We start from the raw sequence: 23,915 nt of genomic DNA, 5'->3' as shown, positions 1-23,915 counted from the left end.
CAGGCGTGCGCGGTTGCTATAATTTGTAGGTTCAGGTTCAGCAACTTTTGTTTTAAAATCGAGATCCTAGCATATTGTTTTACTCAGAATATACAGCATTCACTGAGCTAAAACTGCATGAGGTTAGTTTTTAAGCACCCTTCTTTAGATTTTGAGCACTTTTGTTGCTTCAAACGAGCATATGCACAAAATACAAATGATGGAATGTACCTTTAACGCCTGAAATATAACTTACAATACAAGTACAGTCAATTCCTTATGACAGTGATATGGCCACAATGTGACCTCAGGCATGTACCCCTTTAATCTTATTAAATACCCCTTTAATCTTATTAAAATACCCCTTTAATTGTAAGTGCCTCCCACCCACCACCAACCAGATTCTTGATTTGTATACAATTCTATACAGCTGGCTGGCTGAAGTCTTTATCATGAAATTGTGGAAAAATATGCCACTAGTGTCACTGTTTGTGGACATATGCAGTTCATAAATACACATTGTTCGTACCGTCAACATATGTTTTACTGTTCCAGTTTTCTGACAAATGTTTGCAAGAAATTGTCTGCTGCTTAATTCTGACCACTCCTCAGTACCCCCAACAGTTTGCTCAAAGAGACCAAAGTCACAGCATTGCACCTAAGGCCATTTAAAATCTATTTTTAGGTATTCATCACCACCCGCCCCAATTTTCAAGCCAGCCCTGATTTTTTTATATATATTTTATCTTTTTTTGTAAAGTGTGTATTTTCTCCAATTAAAGGGAAGATACAACATTTGCAAACATCAAAAAATGAAATGATCAAATTATCACGAAATACCTTACTGGATTGTTAAGGAATGACAGTCTGAAGCATCCTGTAAAATCGTGGCTCCTGGTGTGCTGACATTTTCAAGAAAAAATGTATTTTTCCAACGCTGGTCGGCCAACCAGCGTTGGAGAAAACTGGCTTTTTTCAAAAACTGCTCCTAATTGTTTATATTTAGTTATTCCGCATTTTCTTTGCAGTTGATTACACACCTGTGAAGAGGTACAAGCCAGCTAGACTGATTCTCTGAACTTACAATTCCCCAAAGTCTATAAATTGCTCCGTTTCATTTTAAGTGGAGTCAGGGAACCAGACTACAAGAACATGATTGGTTTTCTTGGATTTTCCAGCATCTACAACCCCAAAACGTGAAACAAGTCAGTTTAACAATATTTGCTATAACATACTAATCCTCCAAATCCATTTATTTCTGAAAATTGCAGCAAAAGCAAATGTTGTACATTCCCTTTAAGTGTATATTTTCAGACAAATTTCTTACAAATCCTCGGGCAACTCTGTTTTTCCAACGTGATTAAGCAGATTTTTCTTCGAATGGAACGTGCATGCATGCATATATTATGCAGACACTGGTTCCCACCGCTACACATGGCTAGATAACAGCAAGAACGACAATGAAAGGGGCGGGAGCCAGCGTGGCGCATGTCCAACCGTGCCCAAACAGTTTTCGAAGACTCTCACGCAAACAGAAATGGATATGTTTGAAACTATCAAAAAGCTTTAATGAAGGTTTAATTAACAAACCTTGGTCCCTCTTTCTGCATATATGTATTTTCTTCTTCCATGATTTTTTTCTTCGAGGTCTTAAGGCTTTTGTTTGTAGGGATTCAGTGAAGTGGATTTTCTGTACGACAGTCGCCGTGTGCCAGTGACCGCCGGCAGAACATGGGGCCAGTCCACACGGCGGTTTTAACAATTGTTTTTCATAATGCATGATGTTACCGTGCAATACGGACTGTGTTGGCCCGGCATTTCCCTTTCCCAAGTAGTGACGTACTAATGGACTTAAACTTTAATTTAGTGAGTGCCATCTGTCTTCAAAATTAGACACGTTAACATTGCGTCACCTCTTCTACATGTACGTTTAGAACCAAAACATCGGACTTCAGCCCCCTCAAGTCACTATGGAGGTGAAAAGTTTATAAAATATAAAATACAGTAAACTCTGGCTAAACCGACATCGTACAACTCGTCAAATTGCTCAAGTCAGCCGTCTGACTAAAGTCCCGATTGTCCATAATGCATTTCCATTGAATTTTTTATTTCTAAGTTGGCTTTTACAAGTCGCCATTTCGCTCAAGTCGTCATGTTACTCTCGGTCCCCTTTCCATAAAAAGCATTACAAAATCCTCTGTGTAAGTCGGCATTCAACAAATCACGTATTGGCATCGACTTCTGTACTGCGGTTGGCAAAGTGTCAAGTGAAAAGTGGTTTCGCACAGCCTGTGATCGTTGTATGCATCAGTGTTGAAAAAGGGTGTCCTACTGCATACCACTACGCGGCGCTATAGGATCTTTGCTGCATACATCGTATATGCATCGTGAGCATATCAATACCATTACCCCCTCTAGGCTGTACGCATGCACGCTGTCCATTTTGGGGGTCGTCTTATTGAATGACTACTGCTGCAGTCAATGCATGTGTGGTATATACCGGACCACGCACGCATTTAATTTGTTACTGTGCACGTACATATGTATCGTGGTCTCCACTTTCAATACCCCCAAACGTGATGATACAATTCGAGGATTAATTTGCTGGATTCAACTCTAGCATTAAGGAGATAATCCAGGGTAAATCAAAGCCAATTAGAACAATGAATCATGTGCGCAAAAGACCGTTCATGTAAGTCGGCAAAATGACGACTTATAGCATATATCGGCATTCGCGTAATTCGTCACAAATTCTCGGGTCCCGAGAGAGTGCCGGTTTAGCCGGAGTTTACTGTATAAATATCAATGCCCCTCCCGACTGATGATTTTATAATATGAGTGATGCAAACCTCAAAATTAATTCTAATGGCCTAAACTGTGCCTTTCGACTATCTTTTTCAACAATGACACCTACCTTTCTACCATCAGGCCTGACGACTGGGATGAATTCCATGGATCCGGCCGGCTGGTACTGCAGTTCCAGAGCCGTCACCAAGGCTTCCCCGTCATCAGTCACCACAGGAGCAATGGTCAGGTCGTTGACCTCAACAGGGTCATCAAAGGTCATGTCCAAGAACTGCTTGTCATCCTCAACGGCCGCCACCCACGAACCATCGCCGCTGGACGGGTTGAAACCAGGCTTAAAGGATGAGGTCTGGATGGTATCAATGACAGAATCCAAGATCTTGGGTTGTTGGTCCTTAGGCTTGTCTTTACCAATATCTTGCTTCTCAATTCCAGGCATATCTGCTGCAGGTTTGCCTTTGTCTGCAGAAGGTTCTTCTTCATCAGATCCCTTCTTTCCTTTCTTCTTAGGTTTATCCTTGCCCTTATCCTTGCCCCTTTTGGGTGGTTTGTTTTGCTGTTCATCAGCTGCAGGTTTGCCTTTGTCTGCTGAAGGTTCCTCTTCATCAGATCCCTTCTTTCCTTTCTTCTTAGGCCTATCCTTGCCCCTTTTGGGTGGTTTGTTTTGCTGTTCATCAGCTGAAGGTTCACCTATGTCTGCTGAAGGTTCCTCTTCATCAGATCCCTTCTTTCCTTTCTTCTCTTTCTTCTTAGGCCTATCCTTGCCCTTATCCTTGCCCCTTTTGGGTGGTTTGTTTTGCTGTTCATCGGCTGCAGGTTCGCCTATATCTGCTGAAGGTTCCTCCTCATCAGATCCCTTCTTTCCTTTCTTCTTAGGTTTATCCTTGCCCTTATCCTTGCCCCTTTTGGGTGGTTTGTTTTGCTGTTCATCAGCTGCAGGTTCACCTATGTCTACGGAAGGTTCCTCCTCATCGGATCCCTTCTTCCCTTTCTTCTTAGGCCTATCCTTGCCCTTATCCTTGCCCCTTTTGGGTGGTTTGTTTTGCTGTTCATCAGCTGCAGGTTCGCCTATATCTGCTGAAGGTTCCACTTCATCAGATCCCTTCTTTCCATTCTTCTTAGGTTTTTCCTTGCCCTTATCCTTGCCCCTTTTGGGTGGTTTGTTTTGCTGTTCATCAGCTGCAGGTTCGCCTATGTCTGCTGAAGGTTCCTCTTCATCAGATCCCTTCTTTCCTTTCTCTCCTTTCTTCTTAGGTTTATCCTTGCCCTTATCCTTGCCCCTTTTGGGTGGTTTGTTTTGCCGTTCATCGGCTGCAGATTCGCCTATATCTGCTGAAGGTTCCTCTTCATCAGATCCCTTCTTTCCTTTCTTCTTAGGTTTATCCTTGCCCTTATCCTTGCCCCTTTTGGGTGGTTTGTTTTGCTGTTCATCAGCTGCAGGTTCGCCTATGTCTGCTGAAGGTTCCTCTTCATCAGATCCCTTCTTTCCTTTCTTTCCTTTCTTCTTAGGTTTATCCTTGCCCTTATCCTTGCCCCTTTTGGGTGGTTTGTTTTGCTGTTCATCGGCTGCAGGTTCGCCTATATCTGCTGAAGGTTCCTCTTCATCAGATCCCTTCTTTCCTTTCTTCTTAGGTTTATCCTTGCCCTTATCCTTGCCCCTTTTGGGTGGTTTGTTTTGCTGTTCATCGGCTGCAGGTTCGCCTATGTCTGCTGAAGGTTCCTCTTCATCAGATCCCTTCTTTCCTTTCTTCTTAGGTTTATCCTTGCCCTTATCCTTGCCCCTTTTGGGTGGTTTGTTTTGCTGTTCATCGGCTGCAGGTTCGCCTATATCTGCTGAAGGTTCCTCTTCATCAGATCCCTTCTTTCCTTTCTTCTTAGGTTTATCCTTGCCCTTATCCTTGCCCCTTTTGGGTGGTTTGTTTTGCTGTTCATCGGCTGCAGGTTCGCCTATATCTGCTGAAGGTTCCTCTTCATCAGATCCCTTCTTTCCTTTCTTCTTAGGTTTATCCTTGCCCTTATCCTTGCCCCTTTTGGGTGGTTTGTTTTGCTGTTCATCGGCTGCAGGTTCGCCTATATCTGCTGAAGGTTCCTCTTCATCAGATCCCTTCTTTCCTTTCTTTTTAGGTTTATCCTTGCCCTTATCCTTGCCCCTTTTGGGTGGTTTGTTTTGCTGTTCATCGGCTGCAGGTTCGCCTATGTCTGCTGAAGGTTCCTCTTCATCAGATCCCTTCTTTCCTTTCTTCTTAGGTTTATCCTTGCCCTTATCCTTGCCCCTTTTGGGTGGTTTGTTTTGCTGTTCATCAGCTGCAGGTTCGCCTATGTCTGCTGAAGGTTCCTCTTCATCAGATCCCTTCTTTCCTTTCTTTCCTTTCTTCTTAGGTTTATCCTTGCCCTTATCCTTGCCCCTTTTGGGTGGTTTGTTTTGCTGTTCATCGGCTGCAGGTTCGCCTATATCTGCTGAAGGTTCCTCTTCATCAGATCCCTTCTTTCCTTTCTTCTTAGGTTTATCCTTGCCCTTATCCTTGCCCCTTTTGGGTGGTTTGTTTTGCTGTTCATCGGCTGCAGGTTCGCCTATGTCTGCTGAAGGTTCCTCTTCATCAGATCCCTTCTTTCCTTTCTTCTTAGGTTTATCCTTGCCCTTATCCTTGCCCCTTTTGGGTGGTTTGTTTTGCTGTTCATCGGCTGCAGGTTCGCCTATATCTGCTGAAGGTTCCTCTTCATCAGATCCCTTCTTTCCTTTCTTCTTAGGTTTATCCTTGCCCTTATCCTTGCCCCTTTTGGGTGGTTTGTTTTGCTGTTCATCGGCTGCAGGTTCGCCTATATCTGCTGAAGGTTCCTCTTCATCAGATCCCTTCTTTCCTTTCTTTTTAGGTTTATCCTTGCCCTTATCCTTGCCCCTTTTGGGTGGTTTGTTTTGCTGTTCATCGGCTGCAGGTTCGCCTATGTCTGCTGAAGGTTCCTCTTCATCAGATCCCTTCTTTCCTTTCTTCTTAGGTTTATCCTTGCCCTTATCCTTGCCCCTTTTGGGTGGTTTGTTTTGCTGTTCATCGGCTGCAGGTTCGCCTATATCTGCTAAAGGTTCCTCTTCATCAGATCCCTTCTTTCCTTTCTTCTTAGGTTTATCCTTGCCCTTATCCTTGCCCCTTTTGGGTGGTTTGTTTTGCTGTTCATCAGCTGCAGGTTCGCCTATGTCTGCTGAAGGTTCCTCTTCATCAGATCCCTTCTTTCCTTTCTTTCCTTTCTTCTTAGGTTTATCCTTGCCCTTATCCTTGCCCCTTTTGGGTGGTTTGTTTTGCTGTTCATCGGCTGCAGGTTCGCCTATATCTGCTGAAGGTTCCTCTTCATCAGATCCCTTCTTTCCTTTCTTCTTAGGTTTATCCTTGCCCTTATCCTTGCCCCTTTTGGGTGGTTTGTTTTGCTGTTCATCGGCTGCAGGTTCGCCTATATCTGCTGAAGGTTCCTCTTCATCAGATCCCTTCTTTCCTTTCTTTCCTTTCTTCTTAGGTTCATCCTTGCCCTTATCCTTGCCCCTTTTGGGTGGTTTGTTTTGCTGTTCATCAGCTGCAGGTTCGCCTATGTCTGCTGAAGGTTCCTCTTCATCAGATCCCTTCTTTCCTTTCTTCTTAGGTTTATCCTTGCCCTTATCCTTGCCCCTTTTGGGTGGTTTGTTTTGCTGTTCATCGGCTGCAGGTTCGCCTATATCTGCTGAAGGTTCCTCTTCATCAGATCCATTCTTTCCTTCCTTCTTAGGTTTATCCTTGCCCTTATCCTTGCCCCTTTTGGGTGGTTTGTTTTGCTGTTCATCAGCTGCAGGTTCGCCTATGTCTGCTGAAGGTTCCTCTTCATCAGATCCTTTCTTTCCTTTCTTTCCTTTCTTCTTAGGTTTATCCTTGCCCTTATCCTTGCCCCTTTTGGGTGGTTTGTTTTGCTGTTCATCGGCTGCAGGTTCGCCTATATCTGCTGAAGGTTCCTCTTCATCAGATCCCTTCTTTCCTTTCTTCTTAGGTTTATCCTTGCCCTTATCCTTACCCCTTTTGGGTGATTTGTTTTGCTGTTCATCAGCTGCAGGTTCACCTATGTCTGCTGAAGGTTCCTCTTCATCAGATCCCTCCTTTCCTTTCTTTCCTTTCTTCTTAGGTTTATCCTTGCCCTTATCCTTGCCCCTTTTGGGTGGTTTGTTTTGCTGTTCATCGGCTGCAGGTTCGCCTATATCTGCTGAAGGTTCCTCTTCATCAGATCCCTTCTTTCCTTTCTTCTTAGGTTTATCCTTGCCCTTATCCTTGCCCCTTTTGGGTGGCTTGTTTTGCTGTTCATCAGCTGCAGGTTCGCCTATATCTGCTGAAGGTTCCTCTTCATCAGATCCCTTCTTTCCTTTCTTCTTAGGTTTATCCTTGCCCTTATCCTTGCCCCTTTTGGGTGGTTTGTTTTGCTGTTCATCAGCTGCAGGTTCGCCTATGTCTGCTGAAGGTTCCTCTTCATCAGATCCCTTCTTTCCTTTCTTCTTAGGCCTATCCTTGCCCTTATCCTTGCCCCTTTTGGGTGGTTTGGTTTTCTGTTCATCAGCTGCAGGTTCACCCATGTCTACGGAAGGTTCCTCTTCATCTGATCCCTTCTTTCCTTTCTTCTTCGGTCTATCCTTGCCCTTATCCTTGCCCCCTTTGGGTGGTTTGTTTTGCTGTTCATCAGCTGCAGGTTCACCTATGTCTACAGAAGGTTCCTCTTCATCAGATCCCTTCTTTCCTTTCTTCTTAGGCCTATCCTTGCCCTTATCCTTGCCCCTTTTGGGTGGTTTGTTTTGCTGTTCATCAGCTGCAGGTTCACCTATGTCTGCTGAAGGTTCCTCTTCATCAGATCCCTTCTTTCCTTTCTTCTTAGGCTTTTTCTTGCCCTTATCCTTGCCCCTTTTGGGTGGTTTGTTTTGCTGTTCATCAGCTGCAGGTTTGCCCTCGTCTGCTGAAGGTTCCTCTTCATCAGATCCCTTCTTTCCTTTCTTTTTACGTTTATCCTTGCCCTTATCCTTGCCCCTTTTGGGTGGTTTGTTTTGCTGTTCATCAGCTGCAGGTTCACCTATGTCTGCAGAAGGTTCCTCCTCATCGGATCCCTTCTTTCCTTTCTTCTGAGGCTTACCCTTTCCCTTGTTCTTGGGTCTATCCTTGCCCTTATCCTTGCCCCTTTTGGGTGGTTTGTTTTGCTGTTCATCAGCTGCAGGTTCACCTATGTCTACAGAAGGTTCCTCTTCATCAGATCCCTTCTTTCCCTTCTTCTTGGACCTATCCTTTCCCTTGTTCTTGGGTCTATCCTTGCCCTTATCCTTGCCCCTTTTGGGTGGTTTGTTTTGCTGTTCATCAGCTGCAGGTTCGCTTATGTCTGCAGAAGGTTCCTCTTCATCGGATCCCTCCTTTCCTTTCTTCTTAGGCCTATCCTTTCCTTTGTTCTTGGGTCTATCCTTTCCCTTGTTCTTGGGCCGATCCTTTCCCTTGTTCTTGGGTCTATCCTTGCCCTTATCCTTGCCACTATTAGGTGGTTTGTTTTGCTGTTCATCAGCTGCAGGTTCCCCTATGTCTACGGAAGGTTCCTCTTCATCGGATCCCTTCTTTCCTTTCTTCTTAGGCCTATCCTTGCCCTTATCCTTGCCCCTTTTGGGTGGTTTGTTTTGCTGTTCATCAGCTGCAGGTTCACCTATGTCTACGGAAGGTTCCTCTTCATCAGATCCCTTCTTTCCTTTCTTCTTAGGCCTATCCTTGCCCTTGTTCTTGGGCCTATCCTTGCCCTTGTTCGTGGGCCTATCCTTTCCCTTGTTCTTGGGTCTATCCTTTCCCTTGTTCTTGGGCAAATCTTTGCCTATCTCAGGGGGTGTATTCTGTGTCTCATCAGCTGCAGGTTTCCCAATGTCATCAATATTTCCCACAGGGGTAGTAGAGGCAACTACTTCAGCGAGTTCTGCAGTTGTTTGGTCTGCTGGCATCTCAGTCTCTGCTTCAATTTTGACAGTGGTCTCAACTGGAGCTGCCTTTGGTGCCAAGGTTGGAATGGGAACATCAGCTGAGGGTTTCCCAGCAGTTACTCCAACATCTGCTTCGACGGGCTCTGGAGTTGCTGGTTTGGTATCCACCACTGGAACAAGAACTGTTGTTTGGACTTCTGGCATTTCCATCTCGGTCTCTGCTTCAATTTTGACGGTGGTCTCAACAGGAGCTGCCTTTGGTGCCAAGGTTGGAATGGGAACATCAGCTGAGGGTTTCCCAGCAGTTACTCCAACATCTGCTTCGACGGGCTCTGGAGTTGCTGGTTTGGTATCCACCACTGGAACAAGAACTGTTGTTTGGACTTCTGGCATTTCCATCTCGGTCTCTGCTTCAATTTTGACGGTGGTCTCAACTGGAGCTGCCTTTGGTGCCAAGGTTGGAATGGGAACATCAGCTGAGGGTTTCCCAGCAGTTACTCCAACATCTGCTTCGACAGGCTCTGGAGTTGCTGGTTTAGTATCCACCACTGGAACAAGAACTGTTGTTTGGACTTCTGGCATTTCCATCTCGGTCTCTGCTTCATTTTTGACGGTGGTCTCAACTGGAGCTGCCTTTGGTGCCAAGGTTGGAATGGGAACATCAGCTGAGGGTTTCCCAGCAGTTACTCCAACATCTGCTTCGACGGGCTCTGGAGTTGCTGGTTTGGTATCCACCACTGGAACAAGAACTGTTGTTTGGACTTCTGGCATTTCCATCTCGGTCTCTGCTTCAATTTTGACGGTGGTCTCAACTGGAGCTGCCTTTGGTGCCAAGGTTGGAATGGGAACATCAGCTGAGGGTTTCCCAGCAGTTACTCCAACATCTGCTTCCACGGGCTCTGGGGTTGCTGGCTTGGTATCCACCACTGGAATAAGAACTGTTGTTTGGACTTCTGGCATTTCAATCTCGGTCTCTGCTTCCATTTTGAGGGTAGTCTCAACTGGAGCTGCCTTTGGTGCCAAGGTTGGAATGGGAACAGCAGCTGAGGGTTTCCCAACAGATACTCCCACATCTGCTTGGACGGGTTTCAGGGTCGCTAGCTTGGAACCTAGAACTGGAACAAGAACTGTAGTTTGGACTTCTGGCAATTCCATCTCTGGTTCACTTTCTGCAGTTGTCACTGCTGGTGCTGCTTCTTTAACTGTGGGTTCTTGTTCAATGGGGGTTGCTGGTTGGACCGTACCCATATCAACTCCTTCATCTGCAGGCTCGTCTTCCACTAGAGGTTGTGTAGCAGGAAGAACTTCAACAGGCTCTAAAAGGGGTAGAGTATTATCACAGATTTTCAATGAATTTGCAACAATTTTGCTTTGCTAACTTGATCTGTCATATTTAAACTGACACAATGAAAGCACAGAATTATAATTTTAATAATGGAAGGAAGTTGGGAAAGGTATTACAACTTTACATTTGGGGGGCTTAAATTAGGTGTAATTTGATGTGATCAGCATTAACATCATCAAACCCATCCACTATTCTTTTGGGACACCATATACAGTGAAATATCGATATCTCTGATAACTCAAAACAACTGTTAAGTCAAACAGGAATCCATTCCCTTTAGTTGTATAACAACGATATGCAACCCTGCTTTACTCTGCTTTACTCAAATTTCTGTTTAAGTCACATTTTGAGCCTGTTCCGTTGAGGTTTGATTTGTCGAGATTTCACTGTACCACATGCGGCTGATGTTAGAATCGTCAGTTACAACTTACAAAATGTACTTAAGAATCAGTTTAACTAGACTGGCTAGATGCAGCTAAAATTGATTACCTGTCAACTTAAATTTTAAAGGGAAGTGTTGTACATGTAACTGCCCTCCCCAAACATGCAGTAATTATAATAACAAGAATAGTTTGTAAAAAAAAAAAAAAAAGCAGAATCCATTAATCTGAGAGGTTAAAATTTAGCTGGCTCGAACAACACTGCTCCAAGTTTTCAGTCACACGGTGTAACGTCAATATATATTTTCTATGAAGATGTGACAATTCTGAAAAGTGAACTACTGTCTTCTTCAGAAGAATCTTTCTCCTGAGGGCTGACACGATACTTTGAGGCTCTGAGATCTTTCTTAAACTGTTTCTTAATGTAACCAAAACTCCTTCAAAGAAGAGATTTATCCTTGAAACTTGGTGCAACCGTACACCCTTACAACCTCATCACCTTTGCCATGCAAAGCTTAAGCCTTCATCACCAATTCTACGTTGTATTACACTGTATTTATTCACTGATGAGTATATAAGACCATAGAGTACTCTGGCAGTTCCGCGCAACACAAGGAGTAAGTGTCTCATGGGTTAAAGTCCAACTCACCCACGTGTTGGACCCTGTAGCCAAGTAGTTCTACCCTCATGGCGACACAGCGATGCCAGGAGATGGGGATGATCTTGATGGCTCGCACACAGATCTGACTGGGAAGGAGGTGGCACACGATATCCACCCCATCCATGTTGCTTTGGAACAACTATATAAAAAGAAAGAAGCAAAAGTGCGAGTAAGAAATAGAAACTCAGTGGTTTTCAATCTTTCTTTCCCTTTTAAAACCTGTGCCCAATTTCATGGCTTACAAAATTCTCCGCTTAATTAATTAATGTAGCAGAAAATCCTGTGCTCAATTAGCATATTACATGGGTTAGGCCCCCAAAAAGTCTCTGGTTTCTGGTCTGTGTGCGCATCGCCATAGCCATGTCCTCGGCAAAATTATTTTTTTTAAATTTGATGTAAGATAATGTCCCAAAACTGCCGAACTCACTTGTTGGACTGGAATCCTGCTGCTGCACAATTTTAACGTGTTTTTAGATGGGGTTACGATCGAGTATGAGCATTATGTGGCCTCTCTGGGCTCCCATATATTTTGCACAATCGGGCACCAATTGCAGACGGTATTGTAATCTTGTATTTGTGCGTCTGGATGCCAAACTTAGGGAGCAATAGTCATGTATCTGGAACCTGTAAACGCTATTTAAGTAGTGCAATATGTAAGGGAGCAGACTAATGACCAGCCTGGCAGCACATGCACGATGTCGCTGTCGCTGTATGGTCTGAGGTTACCGTTTTCTCTGATTTTTCTCTTGACTATCCAAATTTCCCAAAGAATGTTCACGTCGGTCGAGATCGTAAGTGGGTGCAGAATTCTCAAACCTTATGGCCTTACTGAGGTCACCTCAAGATCCACCCTCGCCTGAAGGATATTTTTGAGAGCAAAGTTTAAGGGAATTGAAGCGTCATCTGCAATATCAGCCGACATCTGAAGGAAAAAAAAGGGGGGGGGGAAACCTGCGTCGCCGCACCACTTTTGGGGCAAGCTCCATACCAGAAACCGGAGACTTTTTTTTGGCCTTAGAGAGGAACTTTGTCTAATGTGCATGTGTACATTCCATAAAACTCAGGATTCTGTGCTTACAGGGTTAGCCCACTATTTTTTTTTGGTAGCGCAGTCAGCATAGAATGGTGAATGTTAGCGCGAAATTCTGTAGGAAGCAGAGCCATGAAATTTGGCCCTTTGTTTTGTGTTTCAAATGATGTAATGTTGAGAAGAGCGGTTTCAACTTCGCAAGCGAATTCTAATTACAACAAACAACCAGGATTGCTAAGAGATTTTGCTCTTTTAGAATCTACCAAAAAAACAACATTTAACCCTTTTTTTCTCCTTGTGACATACAGAGCATACTGATCGGAACGCCGAGTTTCACAACCAACCGGTTCATTTCAGAACCGTACATCTTCTCAAAAGAGATTCTTTCACATAGTGTTGGTTCAAACCCGGGCACTAGTGTGCAATACCGCAATGCAGTTTCAACTCTTATTAACCCCTATTTACAGTCGACTCTTGTTAGTACAAACTCTGTTAATACAAAATTCTGGTTATAACAAACATAAGGCCTTGGTCCCGACCGTGCATTTATGTGCACAATGAATGGGACTGACGTTCCTCTTAATACAAAATTCTGATATAACAAACAATTTTGCTAGGTCCGAACAAGTTTGTATTAACGAGACTCGACTGTAATTAACCCCTATTTACTTCTGTCCAATTTCTGTTGGAATGCACCATGCATTTGCCTCAAACATCAATTGAAAACATAAACAGTTATCACAAGGAAATTGGTGTTTGATTCCGAGCTTTAGTCAAGTGCTTCACAAGTGAACAGCCAATTTCACGAAACTTTATGCAATGGCGTAAGTCCATTTGCGCCACAATTTATTTTGCAAGTTGCACAACATTTCACGATGCGCAACATTTAAGTTATGACAATTTCACAAAAGTTTCATAGTGTGCAACAAATCATGGCGTAACGTGCGTAATAATTTTAGGTGGTGTAAGTTGTGGCGTTGCAACTGAAAATGGCCTATTTTACCAGCAAATTGTGATTGTCGTGGAGCCTGTTTTTGCACAACTTATCAAGGTTGATACAAGACACCCATAGCTTTGTGTTTGAAGTAAAAGAATTGTTATTCTACTCGTGACAGAAATTTTAGTGTTGCCGCACGATTCTGAAGAAGTCGGAGAAAAACATTTTTCAAAATGGAGGGCAGAGGTGATTCACAACTGTTTCATGAAATAACAAAATCATGCACAAAACAGCCATCGTAAATGCTGTTATCATCCTCATCCAAGATGTTAAGATTATTTAAACCGTTGCGCAGCTACGCCAAATTTCGTGAAATCGATCATAATTTTTTTTTGTGCAACTGTGCAATAAATTTGTTGCCTAAGTCCTACATATGGCGTAAGTTACGCACTGTTTTCGTGAAATTGGCTGCTGGTAAAAATAACAGGAAAAAGCTTTAGACACAATTAATTTGAAAACACTTTGACAACTGGATGACTTTGAGATTGACATCTGATAAGTCGCGAGGACTTGTAAGTACTTTTATCAAATCTTGATTTTTATTTCATAAATTGAGAGAACTTGTTTGGAACAAACCTTGACAGTCCCGTCCGCTGCTTTGTACGGCACAAACACTTCCCCGTCCACGCTGGTCTCCATCATGAACTGGCTGACGTAGGACTCCTCCGGAACCAGACTACCCTGGGTGAGCAGGCCCTCCATGTCGGTCAGGGCCAGCAGGTCAATCTTCAGGTAGTACTGTTTCTCCTTGGCGAGGGAGGGGGTGTGGGGACGGCACTCAGCAACCCAGGCTCGGTTGGGCAGGTTCAGGCGGGCATTTTGAGGTTGGTAACCCTGGATTAATACACAGGTTATAGGTATTATTAGATCTTTGCAAAAGTTGTAAACAAGATTGATTTAATTAATGGTCCTTCATACAAGGTGGAAACATTATAAACAACACAAAAAAAAGAAAGTCCACAATCATTGGAGGGGTCATAATTCTAAATCTGATTATCTTATGATGACGTCTTTTATATAGACCTTTGGGGAATTTTGTTAGCTACATTTTGATGCCCAGTTTGCTACCAAAGACTGTAAATCATCCAAGATTGACAACGGTTTATGAAAAATGATGCAGTTTGAAAAGTTGCAAAATTACACGAGGAGAATGTGCTAAGCATAGCCACAAATGCCTATAATTAGCCCCTATCGACTGCACAGTGCCCGAACAAAGCGCGGGTAATTCAGTTCGCGTGCTGCCATGCATGCAAGCACTATGCGATCGGTATTCCCTGCTGTTCGTTTCGGGTAGTGTCACATTGTCACGCAGCAATTTCCACTCGCATACTCTTTACATTTGCAACTCTTTAAACTGCATCATTTTTCATAAACCGTTGTCAATCTTGGATGTCTTTGAAGCACACGGGGTATCAAAATGTAGCTAACAACATTCCCCAAAGGTCTATAGATATCAATGACGTCATCAAAAGACTATCAGATTCAAAACGATGACTCCGCCAATGAGTGTGGACTTTCTGTTTTTGTGGTGTTTATGATGAAATCAGGCCTTGCACCTTTAAAGGTATTACGTCAGTCTAAGTCTAACTTTTTATGGAGAAAGTTAAAGGGAATATACATCATTTGCTTTTGCTGTAATTTTCAGAAATGGATGGAATTGGGGGTTGGAAATATATAGCAAATATAGTTACACTGACTTTTTTGAGGTTTTGGGTTCGAAAATGCTATAAAAACCAAGAAAAACAATCATTTTCCTGTAGTCTGGTTCCCTGACTCCATTTAAGAAGAAACAGAGCAGTTTACATACATTGGGGAATTGTAAGGTCAGGGAACCAGTCTAGCTGGCTTGTACCCGTTCATAGGTGTGTAATCGATTGCAAACAAGTGCGATGGTCAACTGGGGCCAGTATTTGAAAAAAAGCCAGTTTTTTTTCCAACGCTGGTCGGCCGATCAGCGTTGGAAATTGATACAAAAATACCACTTTTCTTGAAAATGACAGTATACCAGGTGCCATGATTTTACAGGATGCTTTACACTGTCATTCACTAACAGTCCAGCAAGGTACATGTATTTCAAAATGATTTGGTAGTTTTATTGTTTGATGTTTGCAAATGTTGTATTTTCCCTTTAAGAATGAGACTATCAATTGGGCTTTAAATACACCTTCAGTGGTTTAGGTAAGCCTACACCAGAAAAGTTGCTTCATATAATTACTGTAAACAGATCAAGGAATGATTTCAAAAAGGCATAAGTGCGTGTCCTGACCGAACAACTCACTGATATTCTACAAGAGTTTAGAATTCAAACTTAGAAGAAAAACATTTAGACTCAGATCTTGACTTAAATCAAAATCAGACTTTAATATCCTATTCTCTTGATGGGCATGAAGGTTTAGTTCGAGACAAACAGAGTTTCGAGATAACTGAATTCGACATAACAAGACTGTGTTTTAGACACAAATATTCTGAAAGTACAATATCCGATGAGCTGAAAACTGCAACAGATGGGTTTTGTTTAATTGTGCTCCTCACTGCCAGTGTCTTGTAGTCGGAATCATCACCAAATTTTGGTTTAATGAAACGTGAAACTTTGCAAGACTTTTGATCTTCCAGGGAGGTGAAAGTGAATACAAACAATGAACTCAAACCTTCAGGTAGTTGCTCGCATCTATTTGTGCTCCATTGATTTCGCCAGACTCCATGCCAAGGTAGTGCGCTCCTTCTGTAAAATCATTTTGAAATTTTGAAATAATAAAAATTTTAAATGACAGGATTTTCTGGGTTTTTAGTGTCTAGATATTTTGAAACAGCTTTGCTGTTAAGTTGAATATTTCATGTTTCAGATTTTCCTAATATACAGGGTGGATAAAAAAAACCAAACCGAGATATTATTGCTAATTGGAACAGAAGTAGGGCACATGTGAATCAAAGGGAGATATCCTCTGTTAGGGTCGAATGTCCTCTTTAAAATGACACCCTGATCATGTTGTTACATTCACGGTTGACTGAGCAGTGACCAATTTTATTAAAGGGTCTATTTAGAGGCTTGCGCGACTTTTTAATTCTGGTTTTTGTGGTGTCATTTGTCACAGAGTGAAAGGCTATGGGTGCCAATCAAGGCAGGTGGGGGAAAAAAGAGATTTCACCATGAAAGTGGCGCAAGTCTCTAAATAGACTTTTTCATTAAAATTGGTCACTGCTCAGTCAACCGTGGATGTAAGGACATGATCAGGGTGTCATTTTAAAGAGGAGATTCAGCCCCATCAGAGGATACCTCCCTTTGATTCACATGTGCCCTACTTCTGTTCCAATAAGCAATAATATCTCGGTTTCATTTTTTTTTTTTTCACCCTGTATAGAGGGTGGGAGCCCAAGCACGGAAGATTGAACCCTGGACGCCTTTCCTAGACTATGGTCAACACGCTCCTAGAAGACAGCAGCGCGGCTAATGTGGACAAACTGAAAAAACTGATGAGGGAGAAGGAGGAGTTGAGAGTCCGTCATCGCGCACGACGTCGACCCCTTAGTCCCGAGTCGATGTAGTAATAGTTGTAGCCTAGTGGTTAGGGTTTGTGACTCATGATCAGAGGGTCAGGGGTTCGAATGCAGCTGCTGGCCATGTGTTGTGTCCTTGGGCAAGCCACTTCACCCACACTTGCCTCTTTCCATCCAGGAGTATAATTGAATACCGTCATTAGCTGGGGCAGCAGCATAGCCAAGGGGGGTCTGGGAGAAGCATACCCCCCCCCATCCCCCCACCTCCCCCCCCCCCCAATTCCCCGTCTCCCACCAGAAATTTGTTGAGTCCTAAAGTGAGCATGGTTAACGGGTTCAACAGAAATTGGGCGCCCCAACTGTAACATCCAGACCCCCCCCCCCTCACTCACCCCCTATGGGGAGAACTCAGGCTACACCGCTGAGCTGTGGACTAACCTGCGATAGAGTGGCATCCCATCAATATGGATGAAATATAGAAATATTATACAAATATTGAGTGGCTTTGAGTGGAATTGTAGGAATATTATTGCAAGGGTAAAATCTGGGCTTTTTTATTCCACGAGGCGAAGCCGAGTGAAATGGAAAAGTCCAAATTTTACCGAGCGATAATATTCCTCCCATTTCACAATTTAAAGCCACTCAATAGCTGACATATAGATCCTTGCCATACAGTTAAAATGAACTTCTATTTCAATACAAAATTGGTGGGAAATGTATTTCTCTCTTTCGAATCACTCCTTCACGAAATGTTTGAACCGGCCAACTCTGTAACTACTGGCTCTTGGGAACAATACCCACTAGGCTAAATGCTTAACGCGCACAACAGCATGCAAATGCACACAAATACCACGCCATGGAACAAGGATGATCCTAACTGTTGAAGAGTAGATCCCATTCACCATGGGCGAATGGGACTTTTAGAGCCCTGGTGTGAATGGGAGCAATAATGAATGCCACGTGATATTAGTTCCACCAATCAAAAGACAAGGATCTGTATGTCAGTTATATAATTTCAGTCATATCATGTCATGGAAATCACAGATAAATGCCCTCTTAAAGGGAATATACAACATTTGCAAACATCGAAAAATAAAACTACCAAGTTTTTATGAAATACCTTACTAGGATGTTGGTAAATGACAGTCTAAAGCATCCTGTAAACTTATGGCACCTGGTGTGAAGTCATTTTCAAGAAAATGGTATTTTTGTATATATTTCCAATGGTGGTCGGCCGACCATCGTTGGAAAAACCTAACTATTTTTCAACTACTGCTCCAATTTTACCACTTTCTTCAGTCCAAATTTTGTTTGCTATTGGTTACATGTTCATGAACGAGTGCAGTCCAGCTAGACTGGTTCCCTTACCTTACCATTTTCCGGAATCTATAAATTGATCCATTTCATCTTTAGTGGAGTCATCAGGGAACCATACTACTTGAATATTTTTGTTTCCTTGGTTTTTTTTTTGCCTTTTCGAACACAAAACTTCAAACATGTCATTGTAACAATATTTGATATATTATACTAACCCCTCAAATAGTCCATTTCTGAAAATTACAGCAAAAGCCAATGATGTACATTCTTGGACATGTACATTCCCATGGGAGCCACACTCCGACAGAACCACTAACACAGAAAGAAAATATCAATCGGGAAAACTATAACTGACCTTTAATCCGACAGGTGGGCCCTGGTACAGGGGTCGCGACCCCGTACACTTTGACCTCTGACACTTGCAGGTGGGTCAACTCGTTGGGGTTGTCAGGGTTCAGCTCGATGCTGACGTAGCGGCCGACGGGTGGAATGCCGTCTATGCTCTGACACTGGATCTGATGAGGGGGTTTCAAAATGAAATCAAAAATCACAAACTGGAAAATTGACAAGTTCGTCCAGACTCAAAAGGAGGCTAAGTTAAAAGTTTTTGCAAGAGCGTGTATTCCTAGGACCCAGGAAGTCTGAAAATTTGGGACTCTCAATACTGTGTATGAGAGTCCCAAAACTTAAGGTATTGACAAACATGCAATACAAGAAAATAGACTGGAACATGAAACAACCAGTTCAACAACTCTTCAGTACTACTGCATCAATCAACTGTCAGCTGACTGTGCCAAAAGAAATATCTAGGATGTCGGGTACTAGGTCACTATTTCTACACATTTCTCCTTAGTCAGGCACCAGACTAATGACAATGAATGAAGAAGTCAGTCTTGTCAAACAGTTGGACCATGGATGGACATGTAGAAGTCTAGTCTTTAGCCTCATATTGAAATCACTTGACTTCCCTCTCTTGAGCAAGCCACTGCCAAATTTTGAAGGAAAGTCTCCTTTAAAAATTGAAGTAAGTCTTTAAACTCGGTTGGTGAAGTACCGAGGAACTTTTCTTTTACCCAGTAACAGTTTTGGAGAAATTTGCTGGTTAAAGAGTGAGTAAAGTTGGCCTGATCTTCTTTTGCATCGTTTTGAGCACTTAAGGACCCAGTCTGGGACCCACGTTGCCTCATGGATACACGCATGATCGTCACAAAAATATGTATTGGCAATATTTTTACAACTACTGGCTTCCCGTACACATGTTGGCGTTCCCTCACACCGTAAAGAAAGGGAGTATAATGCCTCTTTATTTCTTACGCATGCAAAATTGATAAAAAGTTGTATAGGAGATCACAGTCTACTGTAATATTCCACAGACTTGAGTTGATAATGTGATTAAACTTCAGCTATGTTGCTCATAGAGTTCTCATGAAATTTAGCGTACCTACACAGATTCTACAAACTCGTAAAGTTTTCGAGTTTGAAAGTGTAGTTTCAAAATGCTCTTATTTTAACCAGAATTAATTTCCTTGGACTTAATAATCTTTTTTCTGAAACTCTTCCATTTGCAACAGATTAACATACCTTGGAAATTCCTATTTTTCTGAGTAAAGTCCATATATCTATGTCGTGATAACCTTGTGGAGACGTATTCATCTATAGAAATTGCCCTGTGGAGACGTATACAATCTTTTGTTCCCTATTGTGTGCATGTCTCCAGAGGGTACGGTGTATCAGATCCTGGTCCAGTCGATGTCAAAATAATCCCTGTGTGGACTGATTAATGTGGGTCAAAAAACCCTATCTACTGTCCATTCATGGAATCCGTAAGAACTGTGACACGATTGTTTTATCTCCACATAACTGCTCTGAAACAAATCCTAGTGCTACTCCCTACAATGCGGCCTAGTGGTTAGGGTGTGCGATTCATGATCAGAGGGTCAAGGGGTTCACATCCAGCTGCCAGCAGTTTTTTTTGTTCATGGGCAAGCCACTTTGCCCCCACTATCTATACCCAGTACTATAATGGGTTCCGGCAGTAGATGGGGAGTAACTGGGATGGACTAGTATCCCATCCAGGGGAAATAGAAATATTCTCAGTCGTTTCATGCCAACGGAACCAGAGATAAACGCCAGCCTGATGGGCCCTACTGGCTTGAAACAGACTTACCTACTGAAAGTCACCTGTCAAGACTGATTTTGACAGATAGCCAGAGAGAGGAAGTGAGAGAGAGAATATTTGGAAAGGCAAAATAAACTCCAGTTTACCTGAACAGACTCCCCCGGTTCTACCTTCCTGCGATAGATGGCCGTGCAGGGCGGGTTGTTGTTCACATCTGGGTTGTCTCCAACGCGGACCACAAAATTAGTCAAGATTTTCGGCTCGGCACACACTGTAAGAAAAAGAAAGAATTAAGCTTTTCATACCAAAATGTGAAGATATACAGAAGGAACCCTGGAAACATTTCCATATACGAAGTTCACTCAACACCCTGTGTACAAACCCTATGAGATTGGACTGAAAAATTCTAAGTGTTTTCTAAGAAAATGCTTGTATTTTCTCACTGCTCAAATTGACTTTGATGACATGAAATTGCTATCTGGGGGCTTGTTAGTCAATACAGAGGAAAATTAGTGACCTTCGTATATGGAAATCTTTCCGGAACCCTGTGGAAAACAGTAACCCCGTGATGACCTTTGACCCCAGTTTGGTCATGTGACATGTTTGGGCTGCGCTACTGATACTTTTGAGAAACTTTGGTTGAAATCGGTTCAAATATGTAGGAGCAATAGACAATGTCAACGTTTGTTACAAACTTTTGTTACGTATGGGACATAGCATGCGCAAATTCTTGGACTAGCCTAACAGCCTTTTTGGGGCATTTCAAATCGCTGAAAGTAAAAATCTCTTACGCATGATTCCTGGATTGTTGATGGCCACGAAGTAGATCTGGTAATGATCCTGGAGGTCCACGTACCACCAGGGCTGGGTCTGGACTTTGGTGATGACAATGCCCTCATCTGATGCAAAAACAAGGGAGAAATAGAACATGTAAGTTGACCTAAAAAACCTGTCCGATTTTACGAGAATACAGCACATCACTATGAACATCTGATCCCTTAAACTTTCATTAAAAGTCCATTTCTCCGTGAAAAGAATCTTTAAGAGACGTTTCACAAACATTTACATGGGGCTTATATAGGACTAATCCTGTAATAAGGGTATTTTCACGTTTTTTTAATGCCCCTGGCCACTGAGGATTATCATTGGTTATACATAACGGTACACTGGGTCTATATCTCCATGGGTAAACAAAGGACTTTCTTAAGGGTGTTTTCACGGCTTAGTTTGTTGAAAAATCCATGAAAATTTTGTTAACTGTAATTTCAAGGGAAAATGGTTCTCTAACGAATGATCTACAATGCGTGTGACATCCTATTTTTTGCAGTTATTTTTTTGCATTATTTTGTGTCCTGACTGGGCCAATCCAATCAAGGGTAATTAAATGGGTATCTCAAAAAAAGAAAGCATTACAATTTACATAGTGAAAATATTGCAAAATAATGTCTATTATGAAATTTAAATTGTTGATCTCAATTTGGTCAATTCAAACAATTGGGGAAATCCATACACGGGAGTCTGTGACTAGACTAGTTAGTGTTTGGTACCAAGACATTCAGATTAAAATACTGCAAGTTAAACTTGCATGATCCCGGCGTGCTGGCAGTAGTTTTAGTAAGTTTAAGCACACTTTTTAGTTTACCCAACCAAAAACAACAATAACCTAACTGGACCCCTAGATGACCTTTGACCTCAAATGTCTCAAGTCATAGTCCCCCTACCCACAGATCAATTTTTTGGATTCTAGATGCTTTGTGGTGCGATCTGAGGCAATTTCTGACCACTTTAACCAATGTTTTTTTGAGGAAAAGATGGTGGTGTACTCATTGCCTGCCTTTATTGCGATGTCACATAAAAAAAAAAAAAAAATGGGTTTCGTTTTGGGGGGGGCCATGGCCCCCTTTGGCCCCCCCCCCCCTGGATCCGCCCTTGCCACAGATTATTGTCACCAAGTTTGGTGGACAGTAAAGTCTGACTTTCCATATAACAGCACTTTCCAGTTTACATAACCAAAAACAACGACCTCATTTGACCCCTAGATGACCTCTGACCTCAAATGTCCCAAGTCATCTGAACTAAACCAGGGGTGTGAGTGACCAATAATAAAAATAGCTGAAAACAGCTAAAAAAAAAAAAGTGTAAAAAGGCTGAACTTTGGAAATCTCCTATACTTTTGTACACAGCAAGTGAGGGAAAAAAGCTGAAATCCAAAACAAAAAAAGCTGAAATCAGCTTTAAAGCTGAGATTTCACACCCCTGTAAACCAAAGATTATTGTCACCAAGTTTGGTTGATTTTGAAGTCTGACTTTTCATATGACAGCACTAAACAAATTCATAACCTAACCAAAATGGAACGCGGACATACGGACACACAGAAGGAATACACTATCACAAGATCCCCCTTTCTTGGCTTAAAAGCCAGGGGGAAAAAGTGACAGTGGACTGGTGAGACTTACACGCTCTATAAGAAGCAATTTTTTCTCCATTCCATTTCACAAGTCTTCCCTCTTTTCATTCGGTCTTTTATCCCAGAATGTGGAAATTTGGAAAGTTCCTGCATTGCCAATCTTTGAGATTTTTCCCATGACCTTGGAAATTTGAGCCAGGCCTTGGGAAAGTTTCCCCAAATCTATGGGATTTTGTGGGAATTGAGTGGGGATTTGACTGCAGTCATCTTGGGATTTTCAAATTTGGTTTATAGTGTGCAACATCATGTGCAAATAAACTTACCGTCTTTGCCATCAACAGCACCACTGGCTCCAAAGATGGGCTCAAATGTGCTGGACTGCTCGGCCGGCTTGTACAAGGCCAGGTTCTGGATCCCGCCTCCACTGGACGTCGGAACTGCACGAGACAGTCAGCAAAATGTTCATTTATCATACAAACCACAAGTGGAAACAGTCTCACTGTTGATTGATCAATCAATTTGGACTCAGTCCACAAGTACCCAACCTCGTCCCAGGGGTGTCGAGCAGTACGCGCCCACCACTACCTGCTCTCTCACCCTGGTATTGGATCATTTGCATGTGCAAGATTTTTGAACATGTATGCAAATGAGGAACAGTCTGGTGCCTGGATATGCATTACACATTAGCGTTTGTTTTTGTATGCGGTGTCTGGGGTAAAAACAGAGTCAATTCGTAGCAGTCCAGCACGGCGTGAGTTACGAAAACACGATTTTTGAAATCAAACTGTTATGATCTTATCGACTCGGAGACAACATGCAGTATCATATTTCATATTAAGATGAGCAAATTGGAAAGGAAATTAGTATTTTCGAGAAGGCGTGGACGAATGATCGCGAAAACACGTACTGCACGTTGTGAATAATAGCACCAAGTACACGATAAAAATCCATTACTAGCCAATTGCGGTATCCAATCAGGATACAGGAAGAAAGTTTCCTATCCAGGGTATACTATTGGAGACGCGGTTGGAAATAAAGTAAGCACTGGGGACGAGGTTGACAAATACCCCCCTCAATGGTTAGAAAGAGAGAGTTGGGGGAGACCACTCGGCGGGACATTTAAACGCGTCGCTGTCGACACGTCACGTTCACGTGGAAATGTGTTTGTGCGCATCCAGAATTATAGCCGTGCATACTTCATGCCATGCACGCAAGAACCAGTACGCACAGACCGCGTGTCCCATGCTTAACCCTAACCATCCCAAATCCTCCAAAATCCTTTTTGCAAATTGGAGGAATTTGCAGGATGAGGTTAATTACATGGCAAAAGTGCGTTGCTGATTTCGGAGGACGCACTGTGTCAAGGTCTTGGGCCGGACCTTGTGTTGTTTATGCTCAGCCTGGCATAAATTCAGTCCTTGATTATACTTGAAAT

At 42.7% G+C, this 23,915-nt stretch overlaps 1 protein-coding gene across 1 annotated transcript in view; it reads right to left on the bottom strand.

The window, feature by feature from the left end:
- Positions 1-5,355: 5,355 nt before the first annotated feature.
- LOC119724056 overlaps positions 5,356-23,915 on the bottom strand; it is a 30,358-nt gene continuing 11,798 nt past the window's right edge. The window contains exons 9-18 of the mRNA XM_038194975.1: positions 22,804-22,917; positions 20,864-20,971; positions 20,219-20,343; positions 18,309-18,468; positions 15,790-15,863; positions 13,718-13,975; positions 11,103-11,253; positions 6,646-10,044; positions 5,479-6,399; positions 5,356-5,435 (exon numbers count right to left, since the gene is read on the bottom strand). Of these exons, the coding sequence (XP_038050903.1) occupies positions 5,356-5,435; positions 5,479-6,399; positions 6,646-10,044; positions 11,103-11,253; positions 13,718-13,975; positions 15,790-15,863; positions 18,309-18,468; positions 20,219-20,343; positions 20,864-20,971; positions 22,804-22,917 (5,390 nt within the window). The remainder of the gene's footprint in view (positions 5,436-5,478; positions 6,400-6,645; positions 10,045-11,102; positions 11,254-13,717; positions 13,976-15,789; positions 15,864-18,308; positions 18,469-20,218; positions 20,344-20,863; positions 20,972-22,803; positions 22,918-23,915) is intronic.

Source organism: Patiria miniata, unplaced genomic scaffold (genome assembly GCF_015706575.1).
Source record: "Patiria miniata isolate m_02_andy unplaced genomic scaffold, ASM1570657v1 HiC_scaffold_17, whole genome shotgun sequence".
Taxonomy (NCBI): domain Eukaryota; kingdom Metazoa; phylum Echinodermata; class Asteroidea; order Valvatida; family Asterinidae; genus Patiria; species Patiria miniata.
This window is presented reverse-complemented; position numbering and strand designations above follow the sequence as displayed.